Raw genomic sequence first — 20,203 nt, 5'->3', positions numbered from 1 at the left:
CGATTGTCAAGGAACTACTTTTTTAACAGGAATAAGTCTAATCAGAACCCTATTGTCTCGCCTGCTGGTGCTTCCCCTCATTGGTCACCAAGATGAAAGTCATTTGTTGGTTGTAGGGGGATGGGAGGAGTGTAACCGAGGAGGACGGAAGGTTGTAAATAAAAAAAAGTCATTTGGACGCGAGAGGGCGGGAAATAAACTTATAAATCTTGAAAATGGATCAATTTTGCAAATTACCTGCTTTTCGGGTGGATACACCATAATGTTGCAAATAATTGGATGATGATGATGAAGATATGGTGCATTTTCGACTACTACTACTAATACTAGCCTACTGCCACTGAAACGAATGACAATTATTATTATTATTATTATTATTATTACCACTATTACTATTGTTGTGTGTGTTGGAATTATTACAGAAGTTGTGCCTATTAGCATTTTAAGTAACAAGCAGTATTGTAACATCAGAGAAAGAATGGAAAGGGAAACAAGTTTGTGAAATATGAGTAAAATATGTGGTGCTTCCCCTGAATTGAGGGAAAGGATATATGATATTGTTTCAGTACACTAGACTACACTTTAGTACAATAGAGTGTTTAGTGTACTAAAGGCACAAAATACACCACGGTACAGATACGGCACTATGACGGTCGATGCAGGAATTTCTCCGCGTTGCTTAAAACACAGTCTAAAAAGACTTCAAAGTATTCCTCAATCACACGCGAATATTAATAGCCTATATTAGCATACAATATTAGGGTATAAGTAGTGTATCTGAAGTTTGATAAAAGACAAAATGTCGCTCGATTAGTCAGTAAGCACGTTGATGAAGAAATTAGGGACAAGTCACTTGTAAGCTACATTTATGGCGCCTAAAATTGCGGTGAGAAAATTGGAACCGAATTGGGTATAATGGAGGAAATGAAGGTAAACGCTGAACCGTATAATAAACAGATTGGGCTTGTCGTTGTCCTGTATGAAAAGACGCTTTTCTCAGTTATGAGACAGTTTTAGACTAGACAATGGCATCTGAGCGTTCCGTATATTTCGTTGAATGCAGTTGTGTTGTCTGTGACAGCGGAGAAAACCTGTGACTACCGCGTTCGGTGCTGTTTCAGTCAAGTTGAATTTCTTTTGAATTCACATCCCAATTGGATCCAAATATGTCACCCTGTTGTGCATGTAAAGTATGTATTTAGAAAAATAGTGTGCAGACATCGGAAACTAATTGCTTGTGTTATTGCCGATACAAAAGTTCTGAACACAGAAGTGTTGATTATGTCAGCGAATAAAGGTAATTAGCAGAGGTCAGGATACCGTAGTACCGTGTACCGTGAGTACCGTGAGTGAAACAATGAAAATAAGCAGTGTTTTGCGCGTCTCGCGTCACGTGTGCGGCATTGAACAGAACGGCTACTTTGAGAACTGGCAGAAGAATGGAGGTATGCCCACTGTCGACCTCATTTTGCTGTGTGGTTGTTGAGCTGCACTTGCTGCACTTCGAAGCAGTTGGTTCAAAATGGCACTCTCCTGGTCCCGCGACGCCCTCTGGTGGTCTTTGGAAAGAAAGACATGCATAACCACAATTCTCTCGCGTAGAGGTGAACCAGTTTTGTTGGCCCTTACTAGTTATTTCACTGTTCAACAGAGCTTCTGTGTTCATTCAAGCCTAAATACATGATTCCATGCCATCTAAATTCAGCGATCTACCGCATATCGTACGGTGATGTGTGCACTAATGATCCTACCACCATGTTACCATATCTGGAAAATGTATGTTTTTTATGGCTTAAAGGGCAACTTCTCCAGTGACCTGAACTATAAACAGCTTGAACAATGTGTGCGATGACCCGCAAAGGTTGTGAATTCAGTCCATTTTTGTGTCATATTTTGAAAATGGTGCTTTGTATGGCACTCTTTGTAAAAGAGAGGGGTGGGTCGAAGGGCCTTGAGACAGACAATTTTTTTTGGTCCAGGGGGTGTGCAATATTTTATGCATTTGTTTTATGCCTTGGAAATTTTTATAAATTGTTTGAATACAGGTTACCTTCTGCGTCCTCACCTTTTCATCAGTAGGTACCCATACTGAAAACCTGTTAATTGGTTTTTCATAACTTTGAACACAAGCCACCGTTCTAAGTTATGACTTCATACGGCCTCTTATGAAGTAGACTTTTGCATAAGTTATATCTGCTGTGTTCCCTACAAGTGGTAGACAAGCTGGAGAGGTCACATAATTAGAAATACTACTTGTAAAACTTACTGTACTGATTATTTATGCATACATAAAGTTAATCATTGTTAGCTAAATAGTTTGATAATGGGAATTTGGAAGTGATAGCTAACTCTGAATACTAGATAGATATATTTACATTTTGGTTTGTCTGAATTTTATGAAGACAATAGTAAGCTAGCTGGCTGGCTAGCCCTATCACCTGTCAATTTCCAAACAATACTCCTCACTTCTTAGGTGTACTGATTGTGAGATACTGGCTCAGCTCTCATTAACGATGCCAAAGTATGTTTTAGTGTGTTTTTTTCCTGTGCAATCACCTACTGCATATGAAGATCACCTGCCAAAAATTCACCCTTCACATGGCCTAGGCTGTGCAGTGGTCAAATTTAACATGAGTAACTCTCGTTCATAGCTAACAGAGAAAAGAATGTAATGCACTGACTGGGAAGGAAATTATGTAAGAAAACAGAGGTTTCACAGTGAAATAATGTTCTGTTTTTTTTAATTACATATGCTTGATTGATACATATTTTTTACATATGCATACTTGCTGTAATGCAATAAACAACATTTTTGATTTTCAGTGAAGTTTCCATTTTGAATTATAATTGCCCAGCACACACTCAGATTATGAACAAAGATTTTTTTTCCCCGCTTACAACACCCACCATGTTGGCTGCTGAGCACAAAGTCTGTTGTATTTTGATCATGTTGTTCAGCCCCTCCTGCAGCTGTTCGGTGAGTTTGCGGATCTTGCTCACAAATTTGGTTTCCGTGCCCTTTTTCAGCTTCTTGGTGTCACCCTCAATGAAGTAAAAGTCCATGCCCGAGGCAAATCCATTAAGGATCCCCGAGGACTGCCAGGTGTTTTTCTCAGGGCTGGTGTCAGTGTGGGCTACCTCCGCTAGTTTCGCCACCTTCACGGCCTCCTGATCCACATTTTGCAAGCTGGTCACATCCCGTCTCCTCAGCCGCTCCATCCCTTCAGCCACAAAGGCGAGGCACCTCTCAATGTCCAGGATCTCGCTGTCGTAGTCCTGCAGGATCTTCTCCACCTTCTTCCTGTCCAGGCTGTTGTTCACTTTGTCTGTGATGGCGGCGGATGCCCCCGTCACCCCGCCGGCCGCCACCACCCCCGCGCCGACGGCCGCCACCACCAGAGAGGCGCACATGGTCACGGGGGCCAGGGCGATGCCGGCCACGACCGCCACCCCTCCGATCGCCCCTGTCGTGCCCCCCGTGATGGCCGCGATCTTGGATTTGCTGCGAATTTTGTCCAGGTGGTCTGCGATGGCACTCAGCTCTATTAGGTAGTTTTTTAGCGTCTCACCACGTGAGGACATAAGGTAGTCGAAGACACGGAGTCCCATTTTCACTCTGTAGGCCGTTAATGTGAACACCCTTGGAAGAATGGAACAGTAGGTACACAGAGGCCCACCGTTATTTTTACTTCTAAAAACTGCACCGACTTATATAGCTTCCTCAAGACTACATACTTTATGCTCCTATCATCCCCTTTCAGATCGGGAGGCTGCACAACTTAAAGACTTTAGACACACTAAAAGTGCCAAATGCAACACTTCTGCTGAGGAATGCATTCAAATTAGTCAGCGTTGCATACATAATTACACAGTGCTCTGACCCACGTCAGTCCTGTTCATTTCAACCAATACTGAGCTCTTACCTTGTTTTCTCCTCTTCGCTGAGCCCGTAACCTAAGGGCATCTTTTCCCACTCTAAAAAGAGAGTCACACTTCATACAGTCAAACAAACTGTTGACAAAGCCGGTCTGGGCAATGACTAATTACAGCAGTCCACTACACTGCGGTCCCACAGCACCGCCCAGTCCAGTTCAGTGTCCTGCCAGTGGATATGAATACAGGAAATGGCCAATCGTATGATGAAATGTTAACGGGTAGATCTGTGTTGATAAGACTGTCCGCCAGTGGAATAATCTGGGGTTAATGGAATGATGTGCAAGACAGACACTCCTTCATTCATCTCTTCTTTCCACCTAGGGAAGGCAGGCATGGAGGGGAATATTCAAGGACTCCCAGCTGAACTCGGGTTGAGGGCAGAGTGGGACAGCTACACTCTAATCACCAGAGGGTATAAGCTAAGACTCATGAGACTTAAACTGAGACTACCGAGTCCTAAATCCCTCCATTGTGAGACCAGAGTTTGGCTGTATTGCCTCACCCAGTGCACCCTGTAAAACCTGTAGAAGGGAGAGGCCGGAATGTTCACTCTTAAACTTTCCCAAGGCCCTGAGTGGCTGTCTGCCCACACCCTGAGCCCAGCAAGGCATTGTTCGTCACCAGCCTCATCCTACACAACATGCTATGGATTCTGCATGGGACGATGACAAGAAAGCTGAGGTGCAGTGCTGCCCAGGTGACGTGGTAGAGATTGCAGATCAATTACCATCTGCGTTCAACAAGGACTGTCCAAACTGGCACTAATGACATATAACTTCTAAATCTAAACCTGTGAAGAAGCACTTTCAGAAACCCAAAAGCGAGAAACTCATTTTAATGGGAGGGTTGCCCCTCAAAACAGTTCCTATGTTTGCTGCGGGGTCACAGTAAATTAAAGGGCAGAGAAAATCAGCATGAACTACAGTTGTACATTAACCATATCACAAGATGAAAGAACTTACCTACAACTGTGCTCCACCACTGCATCAGCGGATCATTGTCCTAAAATAGAAATGGTGCCATTATAGTTTAAGGATATAATTCAAAAGAAATATAACTCAGGTTTTCAAAAACATGTTCCCTGTAAGAGAATATGACGAGGGATCATACGCATTTCAAGAAAACTAGGTTGAACACAGATCTGTTTGTGCTGAATTTATAAAAATTACACAATAGAAACTAGTATGCCCTTACATTACTATAAAGCTTTGAAATGAAAACTTTACTAAATGATGACATCAAAGTTCACACCATGAAGGACCTGACAAAGACCTCCATGATCAAGGGATTATGTAGTTTCACCATTCAATAGTTTTCACTTTGAAGCATTACAGCAGTGTGTGGGTATATTCATTTCTATATAAAAGAGATTTTACCATGGATTGCAATGTAGTTTTTATCCTAATTTATCAGCAATGGTGTACAGACTACTTACCCCAGTTGACTGGTCTCCTTTACACACATACTGGTTGCTTGAATTCCAGCCTGGTTCCTCATAGAGTGGCTCAGAGTGTGACGCCGATCGGGGTAAAGGTGGCAGTGGTCTTTTGGAGTAAAAACTGTGGATCTTCTTTCTCTTGGAGACCTTAAGATCACAAAGATTTCAAAATTCCCCTTTGAGTTTTTTTTTTTTTTTGTACAAGTTTAATGATGGTGAGCGTTCCAGGGTGGTAAATACTGTGACAGTTAGGATTGCAGTATTGTACATTCGGTTATGGTGTTAACATGTGGTTTGGGGTTGCCTCCCTTTTTGCAGTCACAAATTATGCATTTACGCTCGTACCATGACAAAGACAAAGTGTGCTGACAGCAAGACAACAAGGAGATCGTGGCCAAACTACCCACCACAATCCCTGGCAGAATGAAGCCATTTTGTTCTACTGATTCCCATTCATTGTTGCAAATGACATGGCCCGTTTAGAGCCTGTGCTGCGGGGCGCGGCTTGCGTTTTGAAACAAGAGCTTTTACTGACTGAGCCACTCAGGAGCCCTTGGGCTTACTTTAGTTAAAGGTAAGGATTAGTGTACATCAAAGAATGATGGAAGGGCAAAAGATGTGGAATTACTTTCAGCCCTTGTCCTCACCGGTTAGGGCTGGCTTATGCTGGCGAATCAATCGCTGTTATGAAGCAAACACAAGTGGAAAAACAAGAGCAGCTGGTGACATTTTTACCAGGACAGGTTTTGAATGGGAGACATCACATGGTGCTTCATCATGTCAGTGTTCATAATGTTGACACTTTCATCGTGACACTTTGATCGATGTCTTGTTGTGTTTGAGCATCTCACCTCATCACTGGCCGTCTCCTCTGGCAATATTTCCAGGTAGACGGGGATATGTCCTTGCTCTGAGACAGAGCGGTACAGCCCCACTGGCGGGGGTGGCCGCTGAGGAGGTAGGCGTGACGGGGGAGGGGGCGGAGGCCGTAGTGGGGAGGGGGTTGTGAGTGGCGAGGGGTGTGGCCCATCTTTGTCTTTTTCTCCAACAGAAAGCTGCAGGATAGAAAAAATGCACAATGCTAAAACATCCTCTCGTGGCAGGGGAATGTCCCACAAACCCAAAGTAGTGTTTTCCTGTAGTCACCTTCAGGCTTGTCGTCATGTTACTCTCCAAGTTGTCATACACGTCACCAGAACGCAGGGTGGAGTTCTGTCCTGGGAGAGGGGCCTCAGGCCCTTTCCAGTTCTTGGGGGGAGGAAGAGGGGGTGGTAGCCGGACAGGTTGTAGAGTCTGATATCTGTCTGTGTCTGGGTGGTTCTGCTATAGAAGTGGCAGAAGAGGCACAGAACACTCTTCAATGGTTAGGCTCTACTACTCTTCAACCACTAGTAGAATGGGGGTATAGCTCAGTGGTAGAGCATTTGACTGCAGATCAAGAGGTCCCTGGTTCAAGTCCAGGTGCCCCCTAAGTCCTTATATGTTGACTTTTTTTGTGAGGCGGCAGTGTAGCATAGTGGTTAAGGAGCCGGACTTATGACCAAAAAGTTGTCATTTCAATTCCTCACCAGGGCACTGCTGCCCTTGGGTAAGGTACTTAACCCACAATTGCCCTAGTAAATATCCAGCAGTATAAATGGATGACATTGTAAAAAACTGTAACCTATGTAAGTTGCTCTGGGTAAGAGCGTCTCCTAAATGCCAATAATGTAATGAAATCACTAAAAGAAGTTGGATTGTAATGTCTCACTTTGTGTGCGGGTATTATCATGTCATTCCGCACAAGGCTTTTGTGCTAAAACATTTCCAACAACAGAATGCACCTTACATAATTGTCTTCGTCTCTGTTGTGAAAGGCACTAATTTGACATTTTGACAGTTTTGATGGAAAAACCACTCTGTACGTATAGTAGCCTACAGGAAGCGAGGAGGGACTATGTTTACATGACTTCCTTCTTACAAGTATTTCCTATCCTCCTGTATTACACTGATTAGACTGATGGTTGTTTAAGAAAGAACCTGTGGCTCATCGTCATCATTGAACACAGGTTCTTTCTTCAACAACCATCAGTCATATAATAGAGGATGACAGGAAATAGTTTAGTGTGAGTGTGTGTACTTCATACTGGTTCTGTATTCCTTTCCTCATTGTTATCAGTTATTCTAGAGTTCTGTTATTCTAGGTTCCAGCATTCTAGATTTCATTCATAATTTTACTGTGTGGTCCCATGCATCGTAAGTCTACCTGGATTGTGCATTAGTAAAATGGTAATGGCAGTGATTATTCCATTACCTCTGATTTCAGGCCTGTTCCTTCCTCATTGTGACTGCTCCGAGACCAGCCAGGACTCTCGGAGGGGGGCTCGAAATAGGATTTGGATCTGGGCAAGGGCACCGGTGGCAGGGGCTTGTGGGTCTGTAAAGACGAGCTGCGCTGAATATAGTTAACCTAAAGTTACAGAGTGAGAGCGTTATTCAATCAATCAACATATCATTCAATCAATCAATCAGTCAATTCATTAATCAATCGTCACAGCAGAAAATACAGAATAACCAAAAGAAAAAATACCCAAGTGAGATCCAGTGAGAAATAATGATATTTGTATTTGAAGTATTTGCCCAAGTACTGAGGCCATATTAGAGGATTTAGTGGCATCTTGTTATAGAGCATTTCCATTATAAATGGAAAGAAATGGATACAAATGAAACAAAGAAGGATGATGAGGTTCTTGTAACTGACCCATATAATGACAGTTTACAATAAAAGAAAATTTTTTAAAAATTATGATGGAAGCTTTCTTTGTCTAGTTTTCAAGCTTCCTTGATTGTTTTTCTTGTGTCATAACCATAAGACTCTTACCGTGTTTAGATTATCCTCTTGAGTATTTCGGCCCCTGGGGGAACATCGGCCACTTGTTTCTGAGCCCTGTTTGGGCTCTGTCAGAAAACAGGTCCTGGGCAGGGGACTAGGTGGCTGCGTTGGAGGAGGTTTTGGTGGTAAAATGAGACAGCACATTACTACAGAGTACCATCTTTTAGCGGAGCCATTCATGAGCCAGATCCTGGTTAGTGTTGCTTCATAAAGGTCATTCTGATGAAAATATTTGGTCTGAGATATTGTGCTCTTCCTTTCACCCGATCTCCAAAACATTCCTGAGTAAGGTCTCTTTTCTGTGAGGTTCATCATTCACTGATAGCTGTAAAACTCAAACTGTGACAAAAGACCTGATAGAATTTTTTGATAATTTCGTCATAATATCAGGCATGTAATTAAATAAAAACGAAGTGAGGTTTCAAAGCGTTTAGTTTAGATGTTTCTTCATATGCATTTGCAATATTATTTAAGAAACGCAAATGAATTATATGTTCCTATATATTCTCCTTTCAATATTAGCTAAACTAATCGAATTATTTGGATATTATTTTTTATTTTTCTTTCTCACACTATTTCTTGTTAATAATGTAGTCAGCATAACATTGCACGATGCACCTGCAATCACCATAACTTCAAGGTGTCATGACTGAAAGCATAAGCAGTGTCATTGAAACATGGTCAGTTACCTTGACATGTTTTGAATAACTTCAGTGATTGTGTTGCTGGTTTAACCAGTTCTTTGTTTTTTTTTTTTAATTATGTCATAGGCGTCTGTTCATTTCCATTGGTGCTCATCAAACTTCAGAATTCAACACTGATATTCACATTTTGTCCTCTCTTCTGTTCTACTGTGTTTTTTAACTTCACAGAACCAATACCAATATATATTTTAACCATGAATATATTCCTCATAAATAATATGGTATTTTGACCAAGAATATATATTTTACGAATGATTACGATGTTGAAACTAGGAATATATTTCTAATAATCATAAATACAATACACTACAAAAAAAAAAGTTTATTTTCATTTCTGTTTCCGCTGTTACCTGACTGAGGAATCTTCCCACAGATATGCGTTGTAAGAAATTTGAGAGTATACCTCTGTCATCGTCACACAGTTTCATCTGAGTCTGGTCTGTCAGTCTGTTGTCTTCTCTCCCTCTCTCCCTTTCTGTATTACTGGAGCTGTTCCCCTCTTTTCCCCTTAACGTGTCCGTCTGGCACACTCCTGCAGCCTCTTTTAGTCCAGACTGACGGCGCTGTGTCCCGTCCCGACGGCCCTCATCTGTGGTCCTGTCCTTTTACCTGCCTCTGTCTCTGTAAATATCTGCAGAGAAACAAAAGACTGTGAGGGCGTGTCGCATCAGCACATGGAAAGCACGTTCATGAGACTGTTGACTGAAAAGGCATTTCCTCATTCTTCAATTTGAGGTGGAAACACTGCGTTTGAAATGTTTCAAACCTGCGTCGCTCTTACCAAAAACAAGGGCTACTAATCTTCTCCCCAGGGGACTGGTTTAAACACACAGCACACCGCTGGTCTGGATGGGTGCTTCTTCCAGGTCAGAATTGTTACATCACTTTGTATTGTACTTTACACATTCCAAATAGTTTTATATTCCAGTGTGGCTAATGTTACTAATCTCAAATAAATATCTGACAGGCACACCTTACAGTGAAGTATAGTGCCCCTTGTACTGTGGTTCTCAAACGATTTTTTATAAGATGCTTAAAACCGTGTCAAACCTTAAAGGACCATATAACACTGGTCATACATTTAACAAGATAGTATTTAGTGCTGTGAGCATTGAAGACTTTCCCATATTGAGACAATTCTTCTGTCCACAAATATCCAGCAGCTCAGGTATGTGCATCAACAGGTGAAATGTCAATGTCTTTTTCTTCAGTTAGTTCCCTTTGCCCTTACCACAGACCACTGGATTGGAGCTTAGAGACCACCAGTCATCCATGGATCACAATCTGAGAACTGCTTTGGAAGCCATTACAAATACATTCATGCATGGCCAGACATCATTCATGAATAAGACCATATCAAGAATACAACCATGGGTTTGTAGTATGATAAGCCAGCAGTTTCTGTACTGTTCCTATTATGAGGCCCCAACAATAGTGTCTGTGTGTGTGTGTGTGTGTGGTTGTGTGTGTGTGCAATTTACATATTTATGCACAACATCATTTCCAATCCATTTCCCTTCCCACTACTACTCCTTTCTTCTCCTACTCCTTTCTACTCCTTCTCCTACATTTTTTTTCCATCCATTTCAGCCTCACCCAGGATCAAGTGCAGAAAGAGTCACCGCAAAGCAAAACTCACAGGACATCTACAGCAGCCACATACCAGTATTCAAGCAAAACTAATTACTAAGGAGTTGCTGTAACTGACTTCCTTCACACACATTCCTCTCACTTATGTAGTGTGAAACGTACTTGGGGGGCTCGAGATCCGCTGTCTGTAAAATGAGTTGATAACAACTCTCGAGATGTAAATAAATTCATTAATTTTCCATCCATCAAGCTCAAAAAATACAAAAATTAAACTCCTTCTGATTACTCAACACCCTTTTAGAGTTCCAATCTAGGTGAAGGCCATCCCCATGAGGTTATTCAAAAAGCTCACCTCATCACTCTCTGCTAATCAATCTACATTTTCTGTTTTGTTTTTGTCAGCTCTTTCCTGCTCTTTCCATTCTCCCAAAATGTTCAATAGGGGGAATCCTACAGGAAATGAAATTAGCACGAATGAAGCCCGTTACTGTATCTCCTCAGTGAGAATGAGAATTTTAGTCTGTGATTAGTTTTCACAATTTCCTGGAGACACTTGGAACAGTTATTTTGCCAGATGTTGGGACAACACTAAAGTGAAATTAATGGTATTACAGATTTTATTGCATCAGCCTGAAATGATTAAGTAGCAGTGATTTCATAGTAGAATTCAGCAGTCTGTCACAGCTCCATATTGCATCACATGCTTAAAATAAGTAATCTCTCATCCTAGACCCATAACATCCTCATTAAACAACTAAACAAACAGCACCTTCATATCCGGTATTATTTCATTAATGTGAACGAGTAATGAACATGAGTTTTACTGACAACAAAACATATGGTGATGTAATTTCTCACACCAGTCTGTTGATTACAATTATGATGTTTAATTCCAGGGCGTCTTATAAGAAGTCATAAGCATGAGAAGTCAGTGTGTTTTATTCACACCCGCTGTCTGATGGCAAACATATGTTGGTTAATACCCACAGGTTGCTCTGATTCCTCCTGTTGATCAGTGACACTCTTTTTGTTTTGAGCTGGGGGCTGCTCTGAGCTGCTGCCCTTGTTCAGCAGGTCTGGCAAGGGTAGCTTGCCGTGCAGACACAACTAAGCCAGCAGTCTGTGTGTCTTTGTTTTGTATTGTGCTGATGAGTTTGCACTACATAAATTTTCTTGCAGTGGGTGGAAGAAGTCTGTGCAGATAATGTTCAGAACTTGTGTAGCTCTTCTATCCATGAATGTTGCTGCCAAGTCTTAGTGAATAGGCCACTGTGAAGGCCTTCACCTGCCCTCCCCAAAACAAAGACAATTACTTTAGTCATTAATGGTATTAAAAGTTAAATTTTCTGTGGTAAGGATCCTTATTTTCTTCCCATTTACCACATTAACAGTAGACAGATTTGTATTTTATCACCTTCATTTCGAGCAGGTAAGCTGTTGTCTGTGTCTTTGTCTAGCCAGCAGTTGCCTTTTTACTGACCATGGCTATTGAATACAGGTGTATGGCTGGAGTGAGGTATCAAACCTTTTCCATTGGTTTACTTTGCCGTGGTTGGGCTCAGGCCAGTTTTCTTTGGTTTGTGTTAATACTTTTACAATAAATTATTTGATTTTTGTACCTTTGTTGTACTTTTTTTCAATGTGTGGGCCATTGGCCATCACTGTTAAAGCCACACTACTCAGTTCTCCATATACCTTCAGTAGTTACAAAATCAATCTGTCAGTCAGTGTTCCATGTTTGTAGTATTGCATTTCAAGGCTTGGCCACAGTGACATGCTGCGAAGTCCAACTGGACGTCGTACCCAAAATCTGACCTGATAGACTATAGAATATGAATATACCGAATGGTAACCAATGGCCTCTTATATGGGTAATATCTCTAAAGCTTGTTGAGATACCCCTCTGGTATTTGCTGTACTAATACAATAGGGGCTGTAGAATACACTGCCAAAATTGTAATTAAATCAAACATGGTTCTTTGAAACATTCATATATTTTTGAAATTTACTGATTTCCTGATGGATCAGGACACATCAAGATCATCCCTGTACCAAACGTGCATTAAAAAGAAATAGAGAAGCAGATCCAGAAATGTGTACTTCAGTGAACCATATCTCAGAAATGATTTGTCATATGAATTTGAGATGTTGCCTACATTTGAATTTCCGTACAACAGATGCATGCACTAACTTTCAAGAAAGTCTGAGAGGGTCATTCCAAAGATGGCTCCATTTCACAAAGAATGACCTTATAATCATCATTTCTTACATTACATTACATTATTGTCATTTAGCAGATGCTCTTACCAAGAGTGATTTACAAGTTGTGTCTAATACAGTAGCATTAAAAGTCACACAAACAGGACATGTCTACCACACATGCGCAAACGTCGGTTCCAAACATAGCAGTGAGATCACAAGTGCGTGTCTAGCTCAACATGTAAGTGCAATGCAATATACACAATTGCCTGAAGCTATGTCTGCATACCTTCAGGCAATAGTTAGATACTATCTGGCTGAAGCTATGCATATATATGTATGCTTATAATTATGTTTTACTAACTCGATTTACTATATGCATTTTTTTTACTGTGCGTGATCGTTTCTAAAACTCTTCCTTAAATTATTTTGAATCTAACCACAGACCAGATATTTCAGTAATGCAGACATTGTAAGACACACTGAAACCGTGACTGCAGAAGAAGACAAAACCGTTAGGCAAGCGTTTTGCGTGCTGGGAATTTTTTCAAGCAAAGAGCAATGTTTTATTGGGTTTCTTAAAATGTACTTACATCTAATATCACAAAACCAACATTGCAAAATATCTTAAAATGTATTTTGTGAAAAATGAAAGAACGCAATCAGACCGCCTTTATCTCGTGACCTCCCCATGACACACGCACAGGGTCGCATAATCTAAAATAAAGTTGACCTATGCAAGCCAATCAGAATGGTTCGTGTTGAAAGGCAACGCCAATGAAAATCCAACCAAGCGAAGAAAGCCGAGGACTTCCGAAACTTCATACAGTGGCGCATGCGGACGTAGAGAGCGGTAGTAGGGAAAGTGCGACGATTTCAAATTAGTTACCGTCAAGACGTCTCATCCTCGTTGAGAATAGGATAACGAAACCAAAAATCTGCTTTGTTGATTTAATTTTGAAGTACGAAATGAATCGTCTAATGCTATTGTTTTTTATATCTTGTTCATTTTTTGTTTACAGTGGCGCCGTTTTCAGGTAAAATATGACAAATATTTTACTTTGTGGTTTTATTGGAATTACAATGTATTTTTTATTGTTAACTTTATTTGCAATGTTTTTAAGCATTAAGCACGTTACAAAAATCTAAACAGTTTTTTAAAAGCACACCTTCGGTTGCTTTATGCCAATATTTTGTGAACTGAAGTATTTGCACTGAGAAGCGCACAGAGACTTGTAGATGGTGAAATTACTTGGTTATTCTTAAATTCGAATAAACCATGCACGTTACCCAAAATGACAATGGACAAGTGTATATTTAAAACCTGAAGAAAGTCCGAAAACCTCTTTCTAAATCGAATTGATCTTCATTCGTAAAACGGGAAGTGCACTACTGATGGTGTAACGACGTAGTTGGTAACCTCACCACATGTTCTCTAATGGGTGCCTGCGGAACAGACTGCCTTACGTGTGAAGCATTGCAAATTAACACCCGGTATTCCCACAGAATTCCCCTAAAGAAAACGCGTACTCTGCGCCGTCAGCTTTGCGACAATGGCATGTCCATCGAGCAGCTCCGCTCCAGGGCGGAGTCGATGCAGAAGAATGCAGAGAACGACCTCGCAGCGCTCGAAATTGCATCCACCACTACCGCTACCCCTGCCCCAAACAAAACGTTTCCCGTGGAGAGACTGACCAACTTCATGGATGTAAGTGGGGATGCTGGCCATAGAATGAAAAATATTGTAAACTGCAGCATGTTCACCAACAAACCTTATGATTGCAAATCATGGAGCCTTCCTGTTCCATGAGCACCACTCACCTGTGATCATAAAGCCTTGAGCTGTTGATATAGCGTCTGATACTAATTGAAGATTTGTGTTAAATGCTGAGCTTGTCTGTGATTTGTATTGGGTCACTGATGAGGGTAATCTCACTCTCCTTCCAGGCTCAGTACTATGGAGCAATCAGCATCGGCACCCCTCCCCAGGAGTTCTCTGTGCTGTTTGATACAGGCTCCTCCAACCTGTGGGTGCCCTCTATCCACTGTTCCTTCCTGGACATCGCTTGCTGTGAGTCATTGCCCTGCTCTCAGTATCTCACCGCACGGATGCGTGTGCTTGTCAGCGCCTCTCCCTTTCCCCACCATACTGATGCCATATTCTTCCTGTTGCATCTATGGAACTTCCTGTTGTATCCATGGGAACATGACTGAATGTCTGTTGACGTGCCCCTCTTGTTGCCAAGCATGGGTGAAAATGGCTGTGACGCTGTGTGCTGTAAGTGCCCATGTGGTCCCTGTCTTCTCTGTCAGGGCTCCACCGTCGCTATAACTCCAAGAAGTCCAGCACCTACGTGAAGAACGGCACCAGTTTCTCCATTCAGTACGGCAGGGGGAGTCTGTCAGGCTTCATTAGCCAAGACACAGTTACAGTAAGTGTCCCCTGTGTCTGTCTGTATGTGTGTGTGTGCCTGGGCCTTGCCTCCAGTCTGTGTCTTGTTTGCCTTCTTTCCTTCCTCAAAATAATGTTTCGTCTTGTAGCCATCCTTCTCAAGTGAATTAAACATGAATGTCTACATAAAGAGACACACCCCCCCCCCCCCCTCAGGTGGCAGACTTAGCAGTGCAGGGCCAGCAGTTCGGGGAAGCTGTGAAGCAGCCCGGCATCACATTTGCGGTGGCGCGTTTCGACGGCGTGTTGGGCATGGGGTACCCCGCCATCTCCGTCGCGCAGGTCACCCCGGTGTTCGACAAAATCATGGCGGCCAAGCTGCTGCCCCAGAACATCTTCTCCTTCTACATCAACAGGTGCGTGAGGACGAACAGTCCGGTCCAGCCCAGCCTCACCTCTGCATCACTGTTGGTGTGTTGGGTTGGGGCGTCTGGACATGTCTCTTATCCTCTCCGTCTCTGAGTGTGTGGGTTTGGCATTGATAGATCGTCTCTGTAGGGGGAAATGTCATGTTTGCCACAGTTTCCTTCATGTTTATTATCATGCATGCTTAATGACAGTCAAGCAAAATTTGAATTGGATTTGTAAACAATCTGTATGTTGTAGACATATTTTCCGAGTTTATTAATCAAATCTGGTAAAAGCGAATTGAGGTGTGGTATGAAATTCATGTTTGTCTGTGGAAGATTCCCCACCAGCTGACTGCAAGAAGCAGTCAAAGGTGTTCTGATGCTTGAACTTGTTGCTAGTGCTTAACTTGCCAAGTGATTGTTTCTGAGCAAAGCAAGTGGCTGACTGTCTGTGAGTAACACTCATATTTGAAGTGTAAAATATCTCTGTATTTGCAGTCACTGTTTTGCGGAGTGCGCACAAGAAGCAATGAGTCTTGTGATCTCTTTGGGGTTAATGTGGAGTGTCAGTCAGCTACCCTCCCTGTATGAGCAAATGACGAGTGCTTGTTGTTTCCGGCGCTACAGAAACAGATCCAGATCAGGGCAATGTCAGTGCATTCTGTTTTTTTATCTTTGAAAAATTGTGATCACGTTGATATCACACTGAATGCCACAGAGCTGGCCAACCAGGTGACGTGGCCACTCAGGATAGTTTGAGGTCTGTTCCTACCACAATGGGTGGAGTGTCTCTAAATGAATTACAACTTGCATATGGTTAACGGTAAATTCCCACCACAACCCCGGTCTTTCCCTCTCCTCTCTCCTCCTCTCTCTCTTTCTTTCTCTGTCTCTCTGTCTCAGGGATCCTACTGCCCCCGTGGGAGGTGAGCTGATGCTGGGGGGGACCGATAAGCAGTACTACGAGGGAGAGCTGCACTACGTGAATGTCACCCGCAAAGCCTACTGGCAGGTTAAAATGGAGGGGTGAGCAACATGGCTGCCGCTGAACTCTTTCAGCCTCTCCGTCTCACCGTCTCTCAGCCTGTGTTTTCAATTCACAGAGAGTGGTTTGTAAGACAAAGAAGCAGTGTTCCCCAAAAACACTCTAAATTACATAATGTGGCGCACAAGAACAGCATGACTGTGTCTCAGTGGCCGGCTCCTGCTGATCGAAATTATCTGGCCCTGTATCCAACGCCTCACTGTTAATTTTTCCCTGCAGGGTCGCCGTGGGGAACCAGCTAACACTCTGCAAGGGTGGTTGCCAGGCGATAGTTGACACAGGAACCTCCCTCATCACAGGGCCTGCCGAGGAAGTCAGAGCTTTGCAGAAGGCCATTGGAGCATTGCCGCTACTGATGGGGGAGGTGAGGAGACAGCTTTGGCAGCTATTAAGGTGCTATACAGTCACTGGTTATCTGGTAATCTTTGCATATAAATTCTTCACTATTAGGTGGAGGTTATGTGATTGTCCGTGTCTGTCTGAATGTCAGCAGAATAACCAGGAAAGGTTATGGTTGAATTTAAATGAAAGTTCATGAAATAACTGCCTTTGAGACAAAGAACTGGTGATCTGATTTAGGACTGTTACAGAAGGTGTGAAGAGTGATGTAGCTGTACACTCTACAGAGTGATGGTCTAGTACACGTAGTGCTGAAACAGCTGTGAGAATCAGAGGCAGTTTATTAACCTGTATCTCATTAAACCTCAGTGCCCTGTAAGCATGTCTATAATAAATCTTTATCAGAATTAGTTGGTGTATGCAGGCAGGTTCATTGGTCTTGTCTGCATTTCTTAGGCTTTTATTGACTGCAAAAAGATCCCATCTCTCCCAGTCATCTCACTCAATCTGGGAGGGAAGCAGTTCAATCTGACTGGAGAGGACTACGTTGTGAAGGTAACAAACCCCTTTTTGAATGGAACGCTTCAGGGTCTGTCAATATGACTAAACTATCAATGCAGCGCATGAATAGGGTCTATTGTGGGAAAGGATTCCAAACTCCTAATACACCCCTAATGTCATTTATGAGTAGTAGGAGAAAGCTTGTAACCTCTCTTCCCGCCCCCACTCAACTGCAGGAATCTCAGCTGGGGGTGTCAATTTGCCTGTCTGGTTTCATGGGCTTGGACGTCCCCCCCCCAGCCGGGCCCCTGTGGATTCTGGGAGACGTCTTCATCGGGCGCTACTACACTGTGTTTGACAGGGATGCCGACCGGGTGGGTTTCGCACCAGCCAAGTAAGAGAGAGAGAGAGAAAGAGAGAGGTTGATTGATAGACATGCCACAAAAAAGAAGGGGGAAGATTCAGAATCACTGTCCACGAGAAAAGGGAAGAGCCAGGTTTTCCTTATGCTCCTCTTAAATCAGCTTCACTGTGTGCCCATGTGTATTGCTGCTTGCTTAGAGCTTTCAAACAGTACAAGCTCATTCAGGGAATAAAACAACCTGATTGCACTGAATTACACTATGCAAGTTGTGTATTTAAGAAACATTTAAGCTACTGCTGTCTGCTGTTTGAGGATTGAATGTAAGTGTAAAATTGCAGAATATCCTGACAAAGCTTCTGTTATCGAAAGAGGAACAAACTATGAACAGCCAAACGTGATTGACTGTTAAAAATTCAGCGATTTTTGGGAAGTGGTGTCCAAGGTCATGTTTTTTTTTTTTTTTAACTTGAGCAATTTTCTACCTTGTGTAACAGTTATGTTTAAGCTTTGTAGCTTTAAAAATGTGTGGGTGAAGACAATTTATCTAAAGTGAAATGATAATGTAATTAAATTTACCGGGAAGAATAATCGGTGGAACAGTCACACGAGGCTGACACTTTAAATTTAACTGGACAAACCTGTAAATTGAGCTTGATTCTGGAAAATGCATCAAGATTACAAATGCCTTTCTGATTGTGCTTTCTGATATAAAATATCACTGTGCATCTTGCTGGAAATGCCATCATAGGAAGGCACTTCCACTCTGGCTGATTCCAGAGTACACAAACCTTTTGTTTTCTACACATATCCTGTCAATTATTACCAGGATTCACTGGAAGAATTTTTTTTTTTTTGACAAAATAAAGTTTTTGTTTTTAATTGTGAAGTAGGTCTGGGCCTGTTTGTGCTTGATTTAAAGCAAGACATGAAAGAAGACTGCTTGATTCTCTCCAAGTCTTTATTATATGGCAGTGCAACATGGTCAAATTAAAAAGCACACTTAACATACATTTCTCAACATTTACGTCCGGTGTAGTATCTGCAACCTGACAAGCTGCAGACACTCAGGCCAAGTTTTCTATCGAGGGAAAGCACTACAGTTTCAGTTATGGGTGGCCTTCAGTTCCTTATTCAGTTTTCCTTAATCTCACCCAACCACATGCGGTTCTCTGGAACACAGACCTGCAGTGTTGACAATAGACGTTTAGAAAGGGGAAAAACCTGAGCAAAGTCTGCTCTGTTTACACTGCCTATTTATAGGCTTGAGACCACTTTCCAATCAAATTCCTTCTTTTCCCCCCTCTTTGTGACTAGATCAACAGCTTTTTCATTCCATTTCTCTGCAGGACAAAGCATAAACCACAGCCCAGTTTCCATGCAGACACTTGCTCCAACAAAATACCAGTAACATAAAATGAGAAATGACATCAGTAAAACAACAGTATGAACTGGTCTTTCCATTTTATGAAGAAACAATTAAATGAAAACATTTGTTACACACTGCTGGTGACAGCTGTAACTGAAATACTTAAAGGCAACACGACAAATTAAATAAAAACCCCAGCCTAGCCAGGGAATAAGAGCACCGTAATTTCATGTATGAGGAAAATCAAAAACAACTCTAAATCCAAAGAGCAAAGTTAAGCTTTTTCCCAACAACAAACATTGTTTCCGTAACTATACCTATCAGCACAATCACACCACCCAACCTTTTTCCCTTAGTGAACAGGCTGGCGGGGATTTAGAATGGATGTGTGCTGCAAGCACACTGAACATAGAGCCCTCTGAGAACAACCACGCAGTGACTCTTAGCAAATTTGTTTAGTGCCGTCTCTTTTCTGAAAGGGTTTGTTGTGGAAGCAGCCTCATAGCAGAAATTCCCCAGTGTGGGGTTATTGTTAAAGGCCAGATACTCTTGGGGGGAGGGGCTTGGGCATCTGGAAAGAACAGGACGGGCTCTGCTGCTACTGTTAAAACACTGATCGCACACCATGTCCCGTTGCGTCTGGCGCAGACCACGGCGCTGACATCTGCACGACAAACTAAATGGCGTAGCACATTCAAACAATGATGGTGATAAGTGAACAGTAAAATGAATCGTCTTGAGCAAGTTCAACTAACTTTTCCTTTTTTTTTTTTTTTACTTCTAAAAAGAACATACTTCTTCCACTCAAGGAAGCTCCAAGGGCTTTAAGATATTTGCACCCTTTTTTATTGGCTCTGAGCCACTTAATCATAACCTTATAACAAAAGTGCTGTGTGTGTACCATTTATTTCCCCAAAAAAATAGTGCATGCAAAGATATTTCTAGGCTGAACGCACAAAATGGAGACTCAATCAGCTGACTGAATCTTTAGTGTTAACATTTATAAAACAAACAAAAAAAGCAAGTGCTCACCAAATTGTATGAAAC

At 42.1% G+C, this 20,203-nt stretch overlaps 2 protein-coding genes and 1 non-coding gene across 4 annotated transcripts; 2 read left to right on the top strand and 1 right to left on the bottom strand.

Annotated features, from left to right (window-relative positions):
• Nucleotides 1–2,854: 2,854 nt before the first annotated feature.
• On the bottom strand, nt 2,855–9,794 carry LOC118794929. Of its 2 annotated transcripts, none has more exons than XM_036553220.1 (10): nt 9,732–9,794; nt 9,354–9,581; nt 8,235–8,348; nt 7,668–7,823; nt 6,521–6,697; nt 6,226–6,429; nt 5,372–5,521; nt 4,899–4,938; nt 3,924–3,975; nt 2,855–3,640 (listed from the first exon to the last, which is right to left on the bottom strand). In XM_036553220.1, the coding sequence occupies exons 2-10, from the start codon at nt 9,360–9,362 to the stop codon at nt 2,863–2,865; spliced, it is 1,680 nt and encodes a 559-aa protein (XP_036409113.1). In that variant the 5' UTR covers nt 9,363–9,581; nt 9,732–9,794; the 3' UTR covers nt 2,855–2,862. The 2 variants fall into 2 exon arrangements, with proteins under 2 accessions (XP_036409113.1, XP_036409114.1); XM_036553221.1 differs by having other exon boundaries at nt 6,521–6,694.
• trnac-gca lies at nt 6,773–6,844 on the top strand. Its single transcript has one exon. It is a non-coding gene; the product is annotated as a tRNA-Cys (tRNA).
• Nucleotides 9,795–13,573: 3,779 nt separating the features above from the next.
• napsa (napsin A aspartic peptidase) lies at nt 13,574–18,596 on the top strand. Its single transcript, XM_036552375.1, has 9 exons — nt 13,574–13,776; nt 14,246–14,447; nt 14,687–14,810; nt 15,053–15,171; nt 15,348–15,547; nt 16,445–16,567; nt 16,806–16,950; nt 17,382–17,480; nt 17,663–18,596. The coding sequence occupies exons 1-9, from the start codon at nt 13,709–13,711 to the stop codon at nt 17,822–17,824; spliced, it is 1,242 nt and encodes a 413-aa protein (XP_036408268.1). The 5' UTR covers nt 13,574–13,708; the 3' UTR covers nt 17,825–18,596.
• Nucleotides 18,597–20,203: the final 1,607 nt, after the last annotated feature.

This window comes from Megalops cyprinoides, chromosome 19 (genome assembly GCF_013368585.1).
Source record: "Megalops cyprinoides isolate fMegCyp1 chromosome 19, fMegCyp1.pri, whole genome shotgun sequence".
In the NCBI taxonomy this organism is placed as follows: Eukaryota; Metazoa; Chordata; class Actinopteri; order Elopiformes; family Megalopidae; genus Megalops; species Megalops cyprinoides.
This window is presented reverse-complemented; position numbering and strand designations above follow the sequence as displayed.